The sequence below is a fragment of the Notechis scutatus genome, chromosome 12, assembly GCF_049901735.1.
Source record: "Notechis scutatus isolate UNSWTSFEM ecotype Mainland chromosome 12, rNotScu1.2, whole genome shotgun sequence".
Classification (NCBI taxonomy): Eukaryota; Metazoa; Chordata; class Lepidosauria; order Squamata; family Elapidae; genus Notechis; species Notechis scutatus.
The window spans coordinates 10,013,150-10,028,911 of record NC_142020.1 but is presented as its reverse complement, the minus strand read 5'-3'; the positions used below and the strand labels follow the sequence as shown (position 1 = coordinate 10,028,911).

General features: G+C 42.8%; 1 protein-coding gene across 2 annotated transcripts in view; it reads right to left on the bottom strand.

Annotated features, from left to right (window-relative positions):
- NTN3 (netrin 3) overlaps positions 1-15,762 on the bottom strand; it is a 120,388-nt gene that overhangs the window by 17,253 nt on the left and 87,373 nt on the right. For both annotated transcript variants that reach the window (XM_087973255.1, XM_087973256.1), the window contains exon 5: positions 15,119-15,172. In XM_087973255.1, the coding sequence (XP_087829381.1) occupies positions 15,119-15,172 (54 nt within the window). The remainder of the gene's footprint in view (positions 1-15,118; positions 15,173-15,762) is intronic.

Here is a 15,762-nt window from a genome sequence, read left to right as displayed (position 1 = left end):
GAAGCTGGATTTATTAGAGGAGGGAAAGGGGAGGTGGTGGGCTTTTCGTTCATTTGCCCCTTTCACAAAGAAGGACTTGTGGAACAAATGTAGGACAATGGTGACCAAATGTAGGTTAGTCCTCTCTGTTGTGTTTTCCTATGGTGGTGAAAGTTGGATCTTAAAAAGCAAAACAGGAAGACAGAAGTGACTCTGTCAATTAGTGACTCCTTTGAGCTATAGTGCCGGAGAAGGCTCCTGCTGATTGCTTGGACAGTAAAGATGACCAGCAAGCAAGGTTTGGAGCATATAACACCAGATGGGGAATGCAGCCAAGAAATTAAAAGATGCTTGCTCCTGGGGAGGAAAGCTATGGCAAATCTAGACAAGCATAATAAAAAGCAGAGACATCACTCTGCCAACAAAAGGGTATATAGTCAAGGCTATGGTTTTCCCAGTTGCAAGATATGGCTGTGAAAGTTGGACCATAAGGAAGGTGCACCAAATAATGGAGCACCAAATAATGGAGGCCTTTGAACTCTGGTGCTGGAGAAGACTCCTGCGAGTCCCTCGGACTGCAAGGCCATCCAACTGGTCAGTCCTAGAGAAGATCAACCCTGACTGCTCTTAAGAAGGCCACATCCTGAAGATGAAACTCAAATACTTTGACCACCTCATGAGAAGGAAGGACTCGCTGGAGAAGAGTCTGATGCTGGGAACGATGGAGAGCAGAAGAAGGGGATGGCAGAGAAGGAGGTGGTTGGATGGAGTCACTGAAGTGGTCACTGTGAGCTTAAATGGACTCCAAGAGATGGTAGAGGTCAGGAAGGCCTGGAGAAACATTGTCCATGGGGTCGTGATGGGTCGGATATGACTTCACAACTAACAACAACAAAACACCAGATATGTTACTGGAAGTCAAAATCACAAAACCATGTCTCACTTACTTTGGCCATGCCATGTGGGCGAATTCACACTGGGAAGAGTCAGCGGTGAAAGGAAACCAGGCTGTCAAAGGCTGGACACCATCAAAAATGACCCCAGCCAGAGGCCTCCAAACTGGGCAACTTTAAGCCCCCCATGCTGGCTGGGGACTTCTGGGAGTTAAAGTCCGCAAGTCTAAAAATTGCCATGGGTGGAGACCCCTGACCAAGAGGAAGAACTGAGAACAAGGCCAATGTTTTTGACTGAAGCCTAAATCTGAGTCAGGAGAACTAGGGCGATGTTGACCATCAAAGATAACCCCAACCAGAGCACAGAACAACTGAAAGAAGTAGTGCAAGATCAGAAGGTGTGGAGAGACCTGGACCATAGAATCGCCAAGAGTCCAACACGATGATAATGACCAACATGGTGGTGGCATCTAGTCAACTTTGGCTGATGTCCAAAGCTAAGCAGGGTCCAACCCAAATTAGGGTTTGGATGGAGATCACTGAGGAACCCAGGTGTAGAAGCCAGAATGGCGAGCAAGGGAACATTTAGGAAGACAACAAGGGCACACAATTTCTACAGTGTTGTCTTGAAAACCACAAAACATGACCATGAATAATTTGAACAAGATGTTACCACCCACATGACTTCATGCCTATCAGAAACTAAAACAGGCAGGCTTCATTGGATTTGTTATTTGAGGATATGTTCTTTTCTTTTCTTTTTCATTGCCCCCTGAAAGATTGTCCATTTTTCTGTGGCCTCTTTCAGTTACTTATTTTTTTTCCATTGTCCCAAGAAACATAATTTCACCCTCTGGAACTTTGCTGCTAATTTTGCTTGGCTCAGAACCTTTCAGAGCTAGAGGTGACATTGTTTTAGGACACTGTTAAGAGGTCAAAGAGAGAAAAAGAAACAAAAATCACCCACCCAAAGCCTCGAGAAAATTCTGGGAATTGTTTGCAAGATTTCAACAGAACTTCCTTGGAAATGTAACTGCCAAAATCAGATGTCGAGGTGTTTTTGTTTTTAAAAAGTCTGGATCCAGGATATGGTTCAACAAAAAATTGAGATGGTGCCTACAGTGGTATAAATGAAGTTCCGTGGATATATTATATGTACAATATAAATAAGAAACTAAATACATTTTATATGTGACTGCCATTTTAAGTATACAGGTAGTCCCCCACTTACAATAGTTCTCTTATTGACCGTTCAAAATTACAATGGCACTGAAAAAAGCGACTTATGATCGTTTTTCACAGTTACCACCGTTGCAGCCTCTACTACATCATCCTGTGATTAAAAGTCAGAGGCTTGGAAACTGGCAGGTACTTATGACGGTTGCAGGATCCTGGGGAGTCACATGATCCTCTTTTGCAACTTTCTCACAACCAAAGTCAATGGGGGAAGCTGGATTGACTTCACAATTGGTTTACTAACTTTTGACAACTGTGGGTGATTCACTTAACAACGGTAGCGAGAAAGGTCATAGAACGGGGCAAAACTCAACAACGGTCTCATTTAGCATCTGAAAATTTTGGCTCAATTGTGGTGTGTCAGTGGAGGACTACCTGTATAGGAATAAGAGAAGCAGACCGAGGGCAGAAGAGAAGGAAAAGCACAGGATGAGCCCAGGAGGCAGCTGAATGAAGCTGGAGTTTTGGTCACCATGACGTAAAAAAGATGTTGACACTCTAGAAAGAGTGCAGAGAAGAGCAACAAAGATGATTAGGGGACTGGAGGCTAAAACATGGGAAGAACGGTTGCAGGAATTGGGTATGTTTAGTTTAATGACAAGAAGGATTAGACGTGAAATGAAAGCAGTGTTCCAGTATCTCAGGGGCTGCCACAAAGAAGAGGGAGTCAAGCTATTCTCCAAAGCACCTGAAGGCCAGAAAAGGAATAATGGTTGGAAACTAATCAAGGAGAGAAACAACCTAGAACTAAGGAGACATTTCCTGACAGTGAGAACAATCAATCAATGAAACAACTTGCCTCCAGAAGATGTAAATGCTCCAATACTGGAAGTTTTTAAGAAGAGATTGGATAACCATTTGTCTGAAGTGGTGTAAAGTTTCCTGCCTAGGCAGGGAGTTGGAGTAGAAGACCTCCAAGGTCCCTTCCAACTCTGTTTATTCTATTCTATTCTATTCTATTCTATTCTATTCTATTCTATTCTATTCTATTCTATTCTATTCTATTCCTCCTCCTCCTCCTCCTCCTCCTCCTCCTCCTCCTCCTCCTCCTCCTCCTCCTCCTCCTCCTCCTCTTCTTCTTCTTCTTCTTCTTCTTCTTCTTCTTCTTCTTCTTCTTCTTCTTCTTCTTCTTCTTCTTCTTCTTCTTCTTCTCCTTCTCCTTCTCCTTCTTCTCCTCCTCCTTCCTCCTTCCTCCTTCCTCCTTCCTCCTTCCTCTTTCCTCCTCTTCCTCTTCCTCTTCTTCTTCTCTTGACTCTTGAGGAATGTATCTTTTCTTTTATGTACACTGAGAGCATTTGCACCAAGACAAATTCCTTGTGTGTCCAATCACTTGGCCAATAAAGAATTCTATTCTATTCTATTCTATTCTATTCTATTCTATTCTATTCTATTCTATTCTATTCTATTCCATTCCATTCCATTCCATTCCATTCCACTCCACTCCACTCCACTCCATTCCATTCCATTCCTATTTCTATTTCTACTTCTATTCTAAAAAAAAGGAAAAAGAAAACAGGGCAGAATTGCCATAGCTAAGAGCTCCTGGCTTTGGCTTCCATTAACTTCCTTGAAATATTCTCACCAGCTCAATTTGGCATCGGCTTTCTCTGCCTGTCTCTGTTTGCACAATATGAAAGAGAAAGACCGAGCAAGTTTCGCACATCTGGTTTATTTCTCCTGCCCTTTTTCCTTCCCTTTTGTGTTTTTGGACAGGAATATTTTTGTTTTAAGAGAGATGTAACTTAATTAGGTGTTACGGCTACAAGCCTTTTACTGGTGAATTCCTTCAGGACTGTTCGTGCAGGGGCCGAATTAGGGGGTGTGACAACCTGTGATGGGCTTGGGCACCTGGCCAGCACTTTGAGAGCAAAACTGGCATGAGAAGCTGGGTATGATGACCCATAGCCATGTTGTAGTCCACATATGCATGTGCAGATTGGATCACATGAAATGGCAAGGAAGGTTTATGACCAGTGGTGGGATTCAAAGTTTTTTTTACTACTGGTTCTGTGGGTGTGGCTTGGAGGGTGTGACTTAGTTGGCATGGCAAGGATAGTGCAAAAATCCCCCTCCCCACCCCACCCCACTAACCTGCTTTCCAGCTCCGTTCTCCTGTGCAGAGCAACCAAAGAAGACCCAGCCAATCAGCTGGGATTTGGGAGGCGGAGAATAGATGGGGGCGGGGCCAATCAGAGGTGGGATTTGCCGGTTCTCCAAACTACTCAAAATTTCCCCTACCGGTTCTCCAGAACTGGTCAGAACCGAGTGAATACCTACCTCTGTTTATGATCCTAGAGAGTCCCTAGAAGTTTCAAGAAAGACCTAACTCGATTGTTTTTAAGAAACTAGCCATACTGGATATGAGAAATTGCTAACAAAATTATCTGGAGTAATAATTGGATCCAAGATATGTAATTTATCCATTAAAAAAGGAAGCAATATTTTCTACTCATCCAAAAAAATAAAATAAAAATAATGATACAGTATATTTTCTTTGAGTGCCGATTTCATAACACACTTAGCTTGTTTATAATTTACTTTTTTTTTCTTTCCCCCCCTTTTTTTGCCTTCATTTTTGATTTGTTTCTGTTTCCTCAGCTCTTGTTGCATCCTCTTCTTTTTAAACTTTTGTTTATAGTTTGTGGGGTTGTTTTTTTTTTTTTTTTTTTGTATTTTGGGCGGTCATTAATTGGTGTCTTTCTCTGTGTTTGTATATTTTTTCCTCCAAACTTGCCATAAAACAAATAAAGTTAAATAAATAAATAAAGGAAGGCAGGCCTGGTGACCTTTCACTTAGTCAAGGTTTTTAGTCAGCAAATTTTGCTGCTCAGCCTAAGGTCTCCGTTTGAACTAGGGCTGAACTTAACTTGTTTTTCTTTTTCTTTTGCAGGGATATATTAACTTTTGCTCATTTGCTCATTTTTAATGCTCGTTTAAGGTTGGATTTATTCATATGTTCTCTCCTAAATTCATGGGCCTGGGTGCTGCCTTTAAGGGTAGGCTAGGAGCTTAAAGCAAAATCAAAGGGTCAAAGTAAAGAAATAAAAATGGAACCAATAAAGTAAAATAAAAACGAAGGCTGCCCCTCCCTCAACAGGAGTCTACGGGTGTAAAGGTTATTTTGGAGGCGTATGGAGGGTATATGAGGAACAGGGGGAGAGAGAAAAGCAAAATTTGGGGTTGTCTACAAGGAGGGGCAGCTTGAAAATGGGGGCATTTGCTGGAAGAGTTGGAACACCTGAAAAATGGAACTCGTGAAACAAACAGAGCTCTGTTTTTACGTCCTTCAAAGAATCTGACACACCTGCTGTGGGCTTAAGCTTGAGAGATGAAATGGCTGGTTGTATTGGGTGGGTGGGGGGAGGAGGGAAAGAAGGGGGAGAAGGGGAGGTGGAATGTTTTCCCAGGACCAGGACTCCATCACGGCCACCTCAAGGTACTTTCCAAGGTCAAGAGGCCCCTCTGTGTTCTATGGATAGAAGCCAACTGGCTGGAAGTAAGAACCTTCAACTCTGACCAGGGACTTGAAGGGTTAATGGTCCAGTATCTTTTCTGCAGGGGGATGTGGTGGCTCAGTGGCTAAGACGCTGAGCTTGTCAGTCAGAAAGGTCGGCAGTTCGGCGGTTCGAATCCAAGCGCCGTGTAGCGGAGTGAGCTCCTGTTACTTATCCCAGTTTCTGCCAACCTAGCAGTTCGAAAGCATGTAAAAATGTAAGTAGAAAAATAGGAACCCCTTTGGTGGGAAAGGAAGAGCATTCCGTGCACTTTTGGCATTTAGTCATGCCGGCCACATGACTACGGAGACGTCTTTGGACAGCGCTGGCTCTTCGGCTTTGTAATGGAGATGAACATCGCCCCCTAGAGCCAGAAATGACTAGCACATATGTGCGAGGGGAATCTTTACCTATCTTCTCTGCTCCCGAATGTTTTCTGTTCTCACTGCTTCCTCAATTCCTTGGACCCACCAAGAGCAGCAGCCTCCAAACTGGGCAACTTTAAGACTTGTGGATTTCAACTCCCCATGCTGGCAGGAAAATTCTGGGAGTTAAAGTCTGCAAGTCTTAAAAGTTGCCAAGCTAATCGTATGTGGGTAAGGGTGCGTGTCTCCAACTTGGGCAACTTGAAGACTTGTGGGCTTTAACTTTCAGCATCATGCTGGCTGGGGAATTCTGGGTGTTAAAGTCCACACGTCTTAGAAGTTGCCAAATTTGAAGACTCCTGACCAAGAGGAATAATGGAGGACCAGGCTGACGCTTGTGACTGAAGCCTAAATGTGAGTTGAGGAGTGATGATGACCTGACTTGCTCCATCCCAACAGATCGCAGTAGGGTTTATTTATACTAAAGTAAATTCCATTTCTAAATGTCAGCATGTTAAGAAAGCAGCAAACCATAGAGAACAGAACATAACAATTGTCTGCAAAGGGAGTGAGATGGAAGACGCTTGGGCGACGTCTCTGCCAAATCGGGTTATTCAAAACATTCGTTCTCTGACACACATGTCAACAACAAACAGCAGTTGGATCTGAAGAGTTGGCTAATCACTATTGGACAATGTAATTCTCGCATTTCAAGAGGCTACAGGCAGCTGCTCATAATATACTTGGGGAACTATCCAACAAGCGTTCCAGCGGCCTGTCTTGATTCCCTGGGCCTTGTTAGAAGTGACTCCTCATCTGCACTTCTCTACTGATTTGTTGGAGATTGTTTCTTGCTCTCATGCGGAAACAAAGCTTATTGTGAATTGAACCTCGTTCCATTTAATAAATAAATAAATATAAATTTTGCAGTGAGGGAGCCTGCTGGCTAACCTGATTTCGATTCAATGGAGACTAAGGAAAGGTTCTTCCCTGCTCCCTACGGGGGAATCAAGTCTTGCCCAATCGGTTCCTTCAAATTATAGTTCTCGGAATGCCGCTTCAGAACAAGACTTCTTGGACTTGGAATCCAAAACATGGTAGATAAAATTTTGGAAAAGATTGGTGTAACTTTATGCTTTCTTCCTCTGAACCAAAGGTGGGTTTTTTTTTCAAGAAGCAATTGGACTTTCTTTGCTTCTCCTTGAGGATGTTTTGCTTCTCATCCAAGAAGCCTCTTCAGTTCTTGGATGAGAAGTCAAATGTCTTCAAGGAAAAACAAAGAAAGTCCAGTTGTCTCTTGAAAAAAGCACCTTTGGGACAGCCATGACCATGGATGATTGAGAATCTCCATTGACATTTTCCTTTCCCTGAAAATAAATTGAGATAGAAAGTTTGAGCCAAAATAGATGAGTTGCAGAGAGTCCAGTTAAGCTCACTGTCTGAACCAACTCCACACTAAAACCTAGAGCCGATGTATCTCACACACACAAACACACACATTTAATATTATCAGGAAAATAATGGAACCTTTGTCCCAAAACATACCAGGAACTTTTTAATAGGATGCATTAGTAAAATTAATAAAAAGCAGGCCTGCACTTTTTCTATACCATATCTAATTATCACTTTGAATCTAAAATAACATCTCCTTTCTCCATTTCATCACAAAATGTACACTCTGGGTTGTTTGCCTCTATTTCCATATGGATTTTGTGGCTGGCAAAGGTCTTAGGAGAGTCCTTCAGTTGCCTTGGAGATCACACAACTTGTTCAGCCAAGTCCCAACCATATTTGAATTACAAAGCTGGCTGCTGGGCCAGATTTTGCCTGATCAAAAGCAACAAGGGGTTGCTACTCGCCTCTAACACCAGGGATAAAAATGCTCCAGGAATTAAGAAAACATTTATGAAATACAAGCTCCAAGGAGAAGAACCACACTAGCATCAGGGATGGGTTGGTTGCTCCTATTCAGCCTCCCTTTGTTGATTTTGAAATTCCTCAACTTACAAATGTTTGTTTAGCAACCATTTGATGTTATGATGGCATGGAAGAAAGCGACTTCAGCTCTCAGAATTCCCCAGCCATGGTTGGCCAAGGAATTCTGGGAATTGACATGCACACGTCTTGAGGTTGCTGAGATTAAGAAACTCTGGACTTAAGGAATAGAGTTGGTTATCAGCACTTAGCAGACTGTTAAAGAGCCCTGGTGGCGCAGTGGTTAGAATGCAGTATTGCAGGCTGACGCTGCCCACTACCAGCAGTTCGATCCTGACCAGTCAAGGTTGACTCAGCCTTCCATCCTTTGAGGTTGGCAAAATGAGGAGCTCGGCAATATGAGGACCCAGATTGTTGTGGGGAGGGCACATGTTGACTGTAAACAGCTTAGAGAGGGCTGTAAAGCATTATAAAGAGATATATAAGTCTAAGCACTATTGCTATCATTAGTTCTTTTCCACCACAGTGAGAAGTTGGCATGATCTCTTTTCCATATCCTATACCCAGGTTGGTGGGTTACAAAGGGTAGACAAGAGAGAGAGAGAGAGAAAATCCTTGGGAACATTTGGCAAAAGGCAAAAGACATATATTTGAACAAGGAGCCGGGTATGTAGAGAGAAAACCACAGATAAATCTGCAGACTACTTAGCAGACTTTCTCTGCTGAACTTACCAAAGCTCCTCACTCAAGTTTCTTTTATATTTTTCCAACCAAAACTCTTGTAAGGACCTTCAGTATACATTCTAACAAAATTTGCATGTTTTCTTTTCGGAATGTAACCTGGAAGGACGATTTACTGAAACCAATACCTCGCTTCCACCCTTTTCCTGACGTATTCCTTCTTTGATGTCCCACATTGCGGTATCTTAACAACCCAGATGTGGGAGGACGTGGTCATTTTGCATGATTTTCTGCTCCACCATGTCTCTAGATGTTGGAAATGCTTTATGACACCAACCTTTTAAATTCCATCCCTAAAGTTGCAAAACAGGATCTCAAAAGCCTAAATTATAAAACCCTCCCTGGAGATTGAGTCTTTCCATTTTTGTAGCCCAGGAGAGCTGATCCATGGCTTATCTTCACCTATATCCTAATAATGCCCATTAAGAGGCAATATACGGTGGGAAGCCAAACATAAATGGACCATTCAACATTATTCTACTGAAGAGGCATTTCATTTTTCAGTGCCTCTTGGTGGATATAGAAAGCAAACATTTAAAAGTCTGAAGAAGAGAAGAAGGAGAAGGTGTGTTTCATAGCTGATTCTGAACTCTACAGACTAGATAGCTGTTTGTCCAGAATGGCATTGAATCGCCTGCTTGAGCAGACTAAAAGACCTTTAAGATCCCCGTCCGGCTCTCTGGTTCTATGTTCTAGCAAACCAAGCTTCTCAGCTTCTATGTCCTTTCCAGCTCTATTATTCTATGCTCTATGTTCCTGAGGATTGTGAGGACATGTCTCCTTAAATCTAAGATAAAGCCCTCTTGATTCTGCAACATTTTATCGTACTGTTCACTCACTGGTAGTTATTGTCATGGATGGGGTTGGCCAGGCTGTGCAGAAGCAATCTGGGTGTGATTGTGCAAGCCCTTTGCTTGATGGGTTAATCTTTCCTGAAGACCTCTGCAACACTCCAAAGGAAGGAAGAAAATGCCCCTCTACACCATCCATCTTCAGGATCTGGCCTTCTAAAGAGCAGTCAGGACTGACCCATTTAGACTAGACTAGACTAGACTAGACTAGACTAGACTAGACTAGACTAGAATAGAATAGAATAGAATAGAATAGAAGATGGAGTAGAGTAGAGTAGGAATAGAATAGAATAGAATAGAATAGAATAGAATAGAATAGAATAGAATAGAATAGAATAACAGAGTTACAAGGGACCTTGGAGGTCTTCTAGTCCAACCCCCTGTCTAGGCAGGAAATCCTACATCACTTCAGACAGACAGTTATCCAACATCTTTTTTTAAAAACTTCCAGTGTTGGAGCATTTACAACTTCTGCAGGCGAGTTGTCCCACTGATTAATTGTTCTTCCTGTCAGGAATTTTTTCCTAAGTTCTAGTTGCTTCTCTCCTTCATTAGTTTCCACCCATTGCTTCTTGTCCTGCCTTCAGGTGGTTTGGAGAATAGCTTGGCTCCCTCTTCTTTGGGGCAGCCCCTGAGATACTGGAAGACTGCTATCATGTCTCCCCTAGTCCTTCTTTTCATTAAAGTAGACATACCCAGTTACTACAACCGTTCTTCCTATGTTTTAGCCTCCAGTCCCCTAATCATCTTTGTTGCTCTTCTCTGCACTTTTTCTAGAGTCTAGAATCTTTTTTACATCATGGCAATCCCATCAAGATCTCAATTTTTTGCAGTGTTTTATCAATGAACATTGGTCTAATCTTTGGGCCAGGCAATATTACTCTAATCAATAAACGCCTACATAGTGGCAATTCTTGAACATCATTCCACTGCTGGTCTTCATTAGCTTTGCATGTGTTTTCAGCTAAGATTCCTCTATTGTAGCAACTCTGTAATTCTTTTATACAAAACAGCATGAATGTTTGTGTTTAAATTGTGCATGGTTTATCCCTGAGAACCCGTATGTTCACACTTGTTTGCCTCCTCGCGCATGAGAAGATACAATGGGGATTAAAAACGTTTGAGCCCTCGGAAAGCTAACATGTGGCTGCCACTGAAAGTATGCTTTTTTGTGAAACCTCTCTCTCTGTGTGTGTGTGTGTGTGTGTGTGTGTGAAAGAAGGATTAGGGCAGACATGATAGCAGCATTCCAATATCTAAAGTTCTGCCGCAAAGAAGAGGGGGATAAACCTGTCTTCCAAAGCAGTGGGCCAGGGACCACTGGTGGTCTGTGAGAAAATTTTGGTGTCCACAGAGAAATGTCACCCCCAAAGCAATTAATCCAGGCTGCGCGGGACCACAAGGCTGTCCTGCCCATATGGCCTGTGGGAACACAAGGCTTGTGTCACTTGCATTGCAAACAACACGAGGTAGTGAGGGGAGGGGGGAAAGGGCAGGGGGGGGGGAAAACTTGCCCCACTCAACCCATGCACCTGGCCTGGGCTGCTTCTTTCCGCTCCTTTCTTCTTCTGCTTTTGGCTGCATGCAAGGAAAGCAGCAAAAGTCCTTCCTTCTCTCCTCCCCAAACTCCACCAGAAATGAGTCTTGGGGACCCTGCAAGGCCTCCTGCTCCAAGAGGCTGCGCCGGCACAAAAGACTCATTTGTGGTGGAGTTTGGGGGAGAAAAAGAAAGACTTCTGCTGCTTCTGCTGCTTTCCTTGCAGGAAGCCAAAAGTCTCTCTCTTTCTCTCTCTCCTCCTGAGAACGAAGCAGGAGACGGTATCCTGCAATCCCCAATAAAGAACGATCGATCGATAGGAAAATGGGGTGGGGAATTTTCCTGCAGACTTTTTTGGGGGGATTTTCCCAGGGTCTCTGGTTTGTGGGATTTAAAATGATGAGTTTGGTGGACCCTGAGGTCCAAAAGGTTGGCGACCTCTGCTCCAAAGCACAACCTCTTGTCTGGAATGGTATAGGGTCTCTTGCTTGAGCAGGGGGTTGGACTGGAGGACCTCCAAGGTCCCTTCCAACTCTGTTACTGTATTCTATGTTTTTGTTTCTGCCAGGTTTCAGAGACCGAGGATTTCAGTGCTGCCTGGTATTAAAGAAATTTGCTGACTGGGGTTTTTTCCCCCCCTTTTGGAGGAAAGTCTGAAAGAAAGAAAACAATCCATGGACGCTTTGTTGAGTTCTTTGGTCATTTTCCAAAGATGAAGAGGATTTAAAACATTGTTTTACATTGACAAAAAAAAAAAAAAAGGAGTTGAAGAAAACCTGGCCATTTTCATCCTTCCAGCCAAACGTGGTGATAGATTTAGTTTTAGCAGGGAAAATTCAGCAGATGTCTATGGAGGGGAACCAGCAGAAAACATCTGCTGAGCATTGATTGAGTGGGATGATGGATTGAGAGAACAGCAATATCAGGAGGTTGGGCATCTATAGGTCATTTATGGCCCATAAGTTGGCCCAATTTCAATGGCAAAAATAGAGTGGCACAATTTCATTGTGGATTTTCAGGGGGAAAAAAATACATAAACAGGGGCAAAATTCCACACATCCAAACTGTATAAACTTCCTCGCGGTTCTCTCACCTCCATTCATTCATTCATCACATCACTGTCATGTTCCTAATCCCCTTGGCTGCTCAGAAAAATTGTGCGTAAAATGAAGAAGCACCGCGGAGTCCGTCCTGATCAACAGTTGTGCTCTAGGTCAGGGGTTGCCAACCTTTTGGACGTCAGGGACCATCAAACTCATCATTTTAAATCCCACCAGACCAGAGACCCTGGGAAAATCCCCCCAAAAAGTCTGCAGGAAAATTCCCCACCCCATTTTCTTACCGATTGATCATTCTTTATTTGGGATCGCAGGATACCGTCTCCAGCTCCGTTCTCAGGGGGAGAGAGAGAGACTTTTGGCTTCATGCAAGGAAAGCAGCAGAAGCAGCAGAAGTCTCTTTCTCTCCCCCAAACTCTGCCAGAAATGAGTCTTTGAGAGACTTGTCGTGCCGGCACAGCCTCTTGGAGCAAGAGGCCTTGCAAGGTCCCAAAGACTCATTTCTGGCAGAGTTTGGGGGAGAGAAAGAAAGACTTCTGCTGCTTCCTTTGCGTGCAGCCAAAAGCAGTAGAAGAAAGAAGCAGAAAGAAGCAACCCAGTGGCCAAGGGAGGAGTGTGGGGTGAGTGGGGGCAAGCTCCCCCCCTCCGCCCTTTCCCCCCTCTCCTCACTACCTCGTGTTGTTCACAATGCAAGCGACACAAGCCTTGTGTCCCCATGGGCCATGTGGGCGGCGCAGCCTTGTGTTCCCACGCAGTCTGGATTAATTGCTTTGGGAGTGCTTTGGGGGGTGACATTTCTCTGAGGACCACCAAAATTTTCCTGTGGACCACCAGTGGTCCCCGGCCCACTGGTTGGCAACCACTGCTCTAAGTCACTCCACAACTAAACATTGTGGGATTCAGTAGTGGGATTCAATTTTTTTTTACTACCGGTTCTGTGGACGTGGCTTGGTGGGCGTGGCAGGGGAAGGATACTGTAAAATCTCCAGTCAGAGGTGGTATTTGCTAGTTCCCTGAACTACTTAAAATTTCTGCTACCGGTTCTCCAGAACTGGTCAGAACCTGCTGAATACCACCTCTGGGTGGGATTCCTTCTGACTGCAGAAACTGTAATTAAATCATGACAAGGGAAGGAGTGGCAGAACCTGGAGATGGCGTTAAAAGAGGGACTAGCCTAGAATTTCTATGTAGTGACAAATGAGCAAAATTCAACCTCCTTTGAATTCTGTTGACTCTTGTCTAACTTCTAGCATGTGCTAACCCTTAGTTGAGAAGATTCTAGTGCAGGGGTGTCCAACCTTGGCAATTTTAAGACTTGTGGACTTCAACTCCCAGAGTTCCTCAGCCAGCAAAGCTGGCTGAGGAACTCTGGGAGTTGAAGTCCACAAGTCTTAAAGTTGCCAAGGTTGGACACCCCTGTTCTAGTGTATAGATACCAGTAGCAATAAATCAGTTTAACTGGACCTTCACATGTGGACCTGATGTTTTGCACCTGATATTCAATCCCTATCTTCTATTCTACCCTTTGAGGAGATTCCACGCCTCTCTTCTGATTTCCTATCATTCTCACATTTTCAATCCTCTCTGCATTCGCTTCTCCCCCTTTCAATTTTGGAAAGGGAGATTTTCCTAAGCCTTTTCCATACATCTCTATGAAACCTGGGTTCTTCTGAACCCAGTGGCATCTCCCTACTTCATCTCTGTAGTGCAATTTTATGGACGGAGACCTGTTTTTGGAGGAATAGGTTTGCCACTGGTATGCAGAATACAATAATTCCCTCATTCTGTGTCTGCTCCTCACTGTATCATGCATTCCATTCTTTTGGAATATTAAAGAAGGGAATTTCTAAAATTAATTCCAGAATTGAACATGCATGCTTTCTTAAATTCTCGCATCTTTTTTCCCTTTGCTTCCCGAAAGAGCATATGTGATTGACAAAACACACATAAACAAGTGAGATCTAAATGTGATTATTCACACAATTTTGGGCTTGTGGACTTCTTTGCCTGCATAATTGTCCCAAGTCCTTGGTGAAACTTCACTTGAAAGAAATATTAATGCATATTCCCACCAAAATGCTCTTTTTGTAATGTTTCAATGTGTAAATTCCTAAGGGTGGGAAGTTTCAAGTTACTTCCGTTCCATACCAGTTTTACATCTGGGACCACCTGCATCCTATGCAATGCTTTCTAGAGCACGTTATGAATTAGGCTGGTTCCATCCAACATCTTAACCAGTGACACAAAGAAAGTTAGAAGGGGGAAAAAACACAAATGGAAGGAACGGAAAGTTTCAACAAGTAATGAAAAAGCTGTAATAGATCACGTATGAACTTGGGAAGAACAATGAAAACATCCATGGATGTTGATGAAGATTCTCAATCATCTAGGTAGAGTTCTCTGAAGGTTGAATCATTGCAACTGGACTATTTTTTTTAAAGAAATTCTGTTTCTGCACCACTGAGCAAACAAAGAGTACAGTCACCATGTGCTTTACTGCTCAACTGTTTTAATTGTAACCAGAAACAGGAAACTCTACTTAGAACGAAAGAGTAAAGAGTATATACCATAGATCCAAACTTGTAAACACTGCCATCTACTGGGTGAATACTACTGTAGTTGTTGCATAAAAGTACATACCAACAATGAATTCCAACATTTTTGTTGTTAGTTTGAGAGATGTTTCACTACCCATCCAAGCAACTTCATCAGTCAGAGTAAACCAGTTAGGCAAAGAATTGTTGGAATGTATCAACTCCTGCCACGCCAACCTCAGGGGTTTCCTCTCCAAAGTGCATTGCAATATGTTGACAAAGATTCTCAATCAACCAATTGCAATGATTTAACCTTCAGACAACTTTCATCCATTGTTGGTTTATGGGCCATCAAAGAGATACCAACCCTTAGTGACCACATCTTCTCTTCTTGACAGAAGAGTCAAGATTTGAGGAAAAAGTTGAAAAAGTGGAATTTAGAAGTATAGTGACTCAGAATAAGATATTCAAATATGCAGTTCAATGGTTACTTACCCGCTGGTTCCTCAGTGCTGGTAACCATCGATGTTGGGTTGACAACAGGGATTTCTGGGGAAAAAATGAAAATCTTTCTTAGCTGACTTGAAATTTCTTCCAAAGTCTGCACGAAAGTTAACCCAAAATTTTATAAACCACAGGCTGTTTTTTTACATTTAAAAGAGAATGATTTAACAGCAACGGATGCTTGGCAGGTGGATTCCATTTAACTAATTTGCAATCCCATTGGTTGGATTCATACAATGAACTTATACCTACTAGTTAAAGACCCCACGGCTATATTTTGTCAATAGGCTAATCATGGTTATTTTAATTTTTAAAAAATGGTCACTTAATGTCAATCTTGGTTAGGTTTGGGAGAGGGTTTTATTATTATTGGTGAATGTGTGGCTAATTCTGAAAGTCTGGAAAATGAGTTATTTCGATCACTGTTAATTTGTTGTGTGACACCGATTGAAGAGAATATTGGTAGCTTTTCTGAAAGGCCCTGAAAATGTGATTTTGTCAGCAGACCATGAATGGAGAAGAAGTCAATCAAGTAGTTGATTTGATTGTGTTGTTGTTGCCATGATGGGTTGGGGGCTTCATATTTTTGGATTTTTAAATGTTGAAAGCCTGAAGTCTCCTATGTGTGTGTCGAG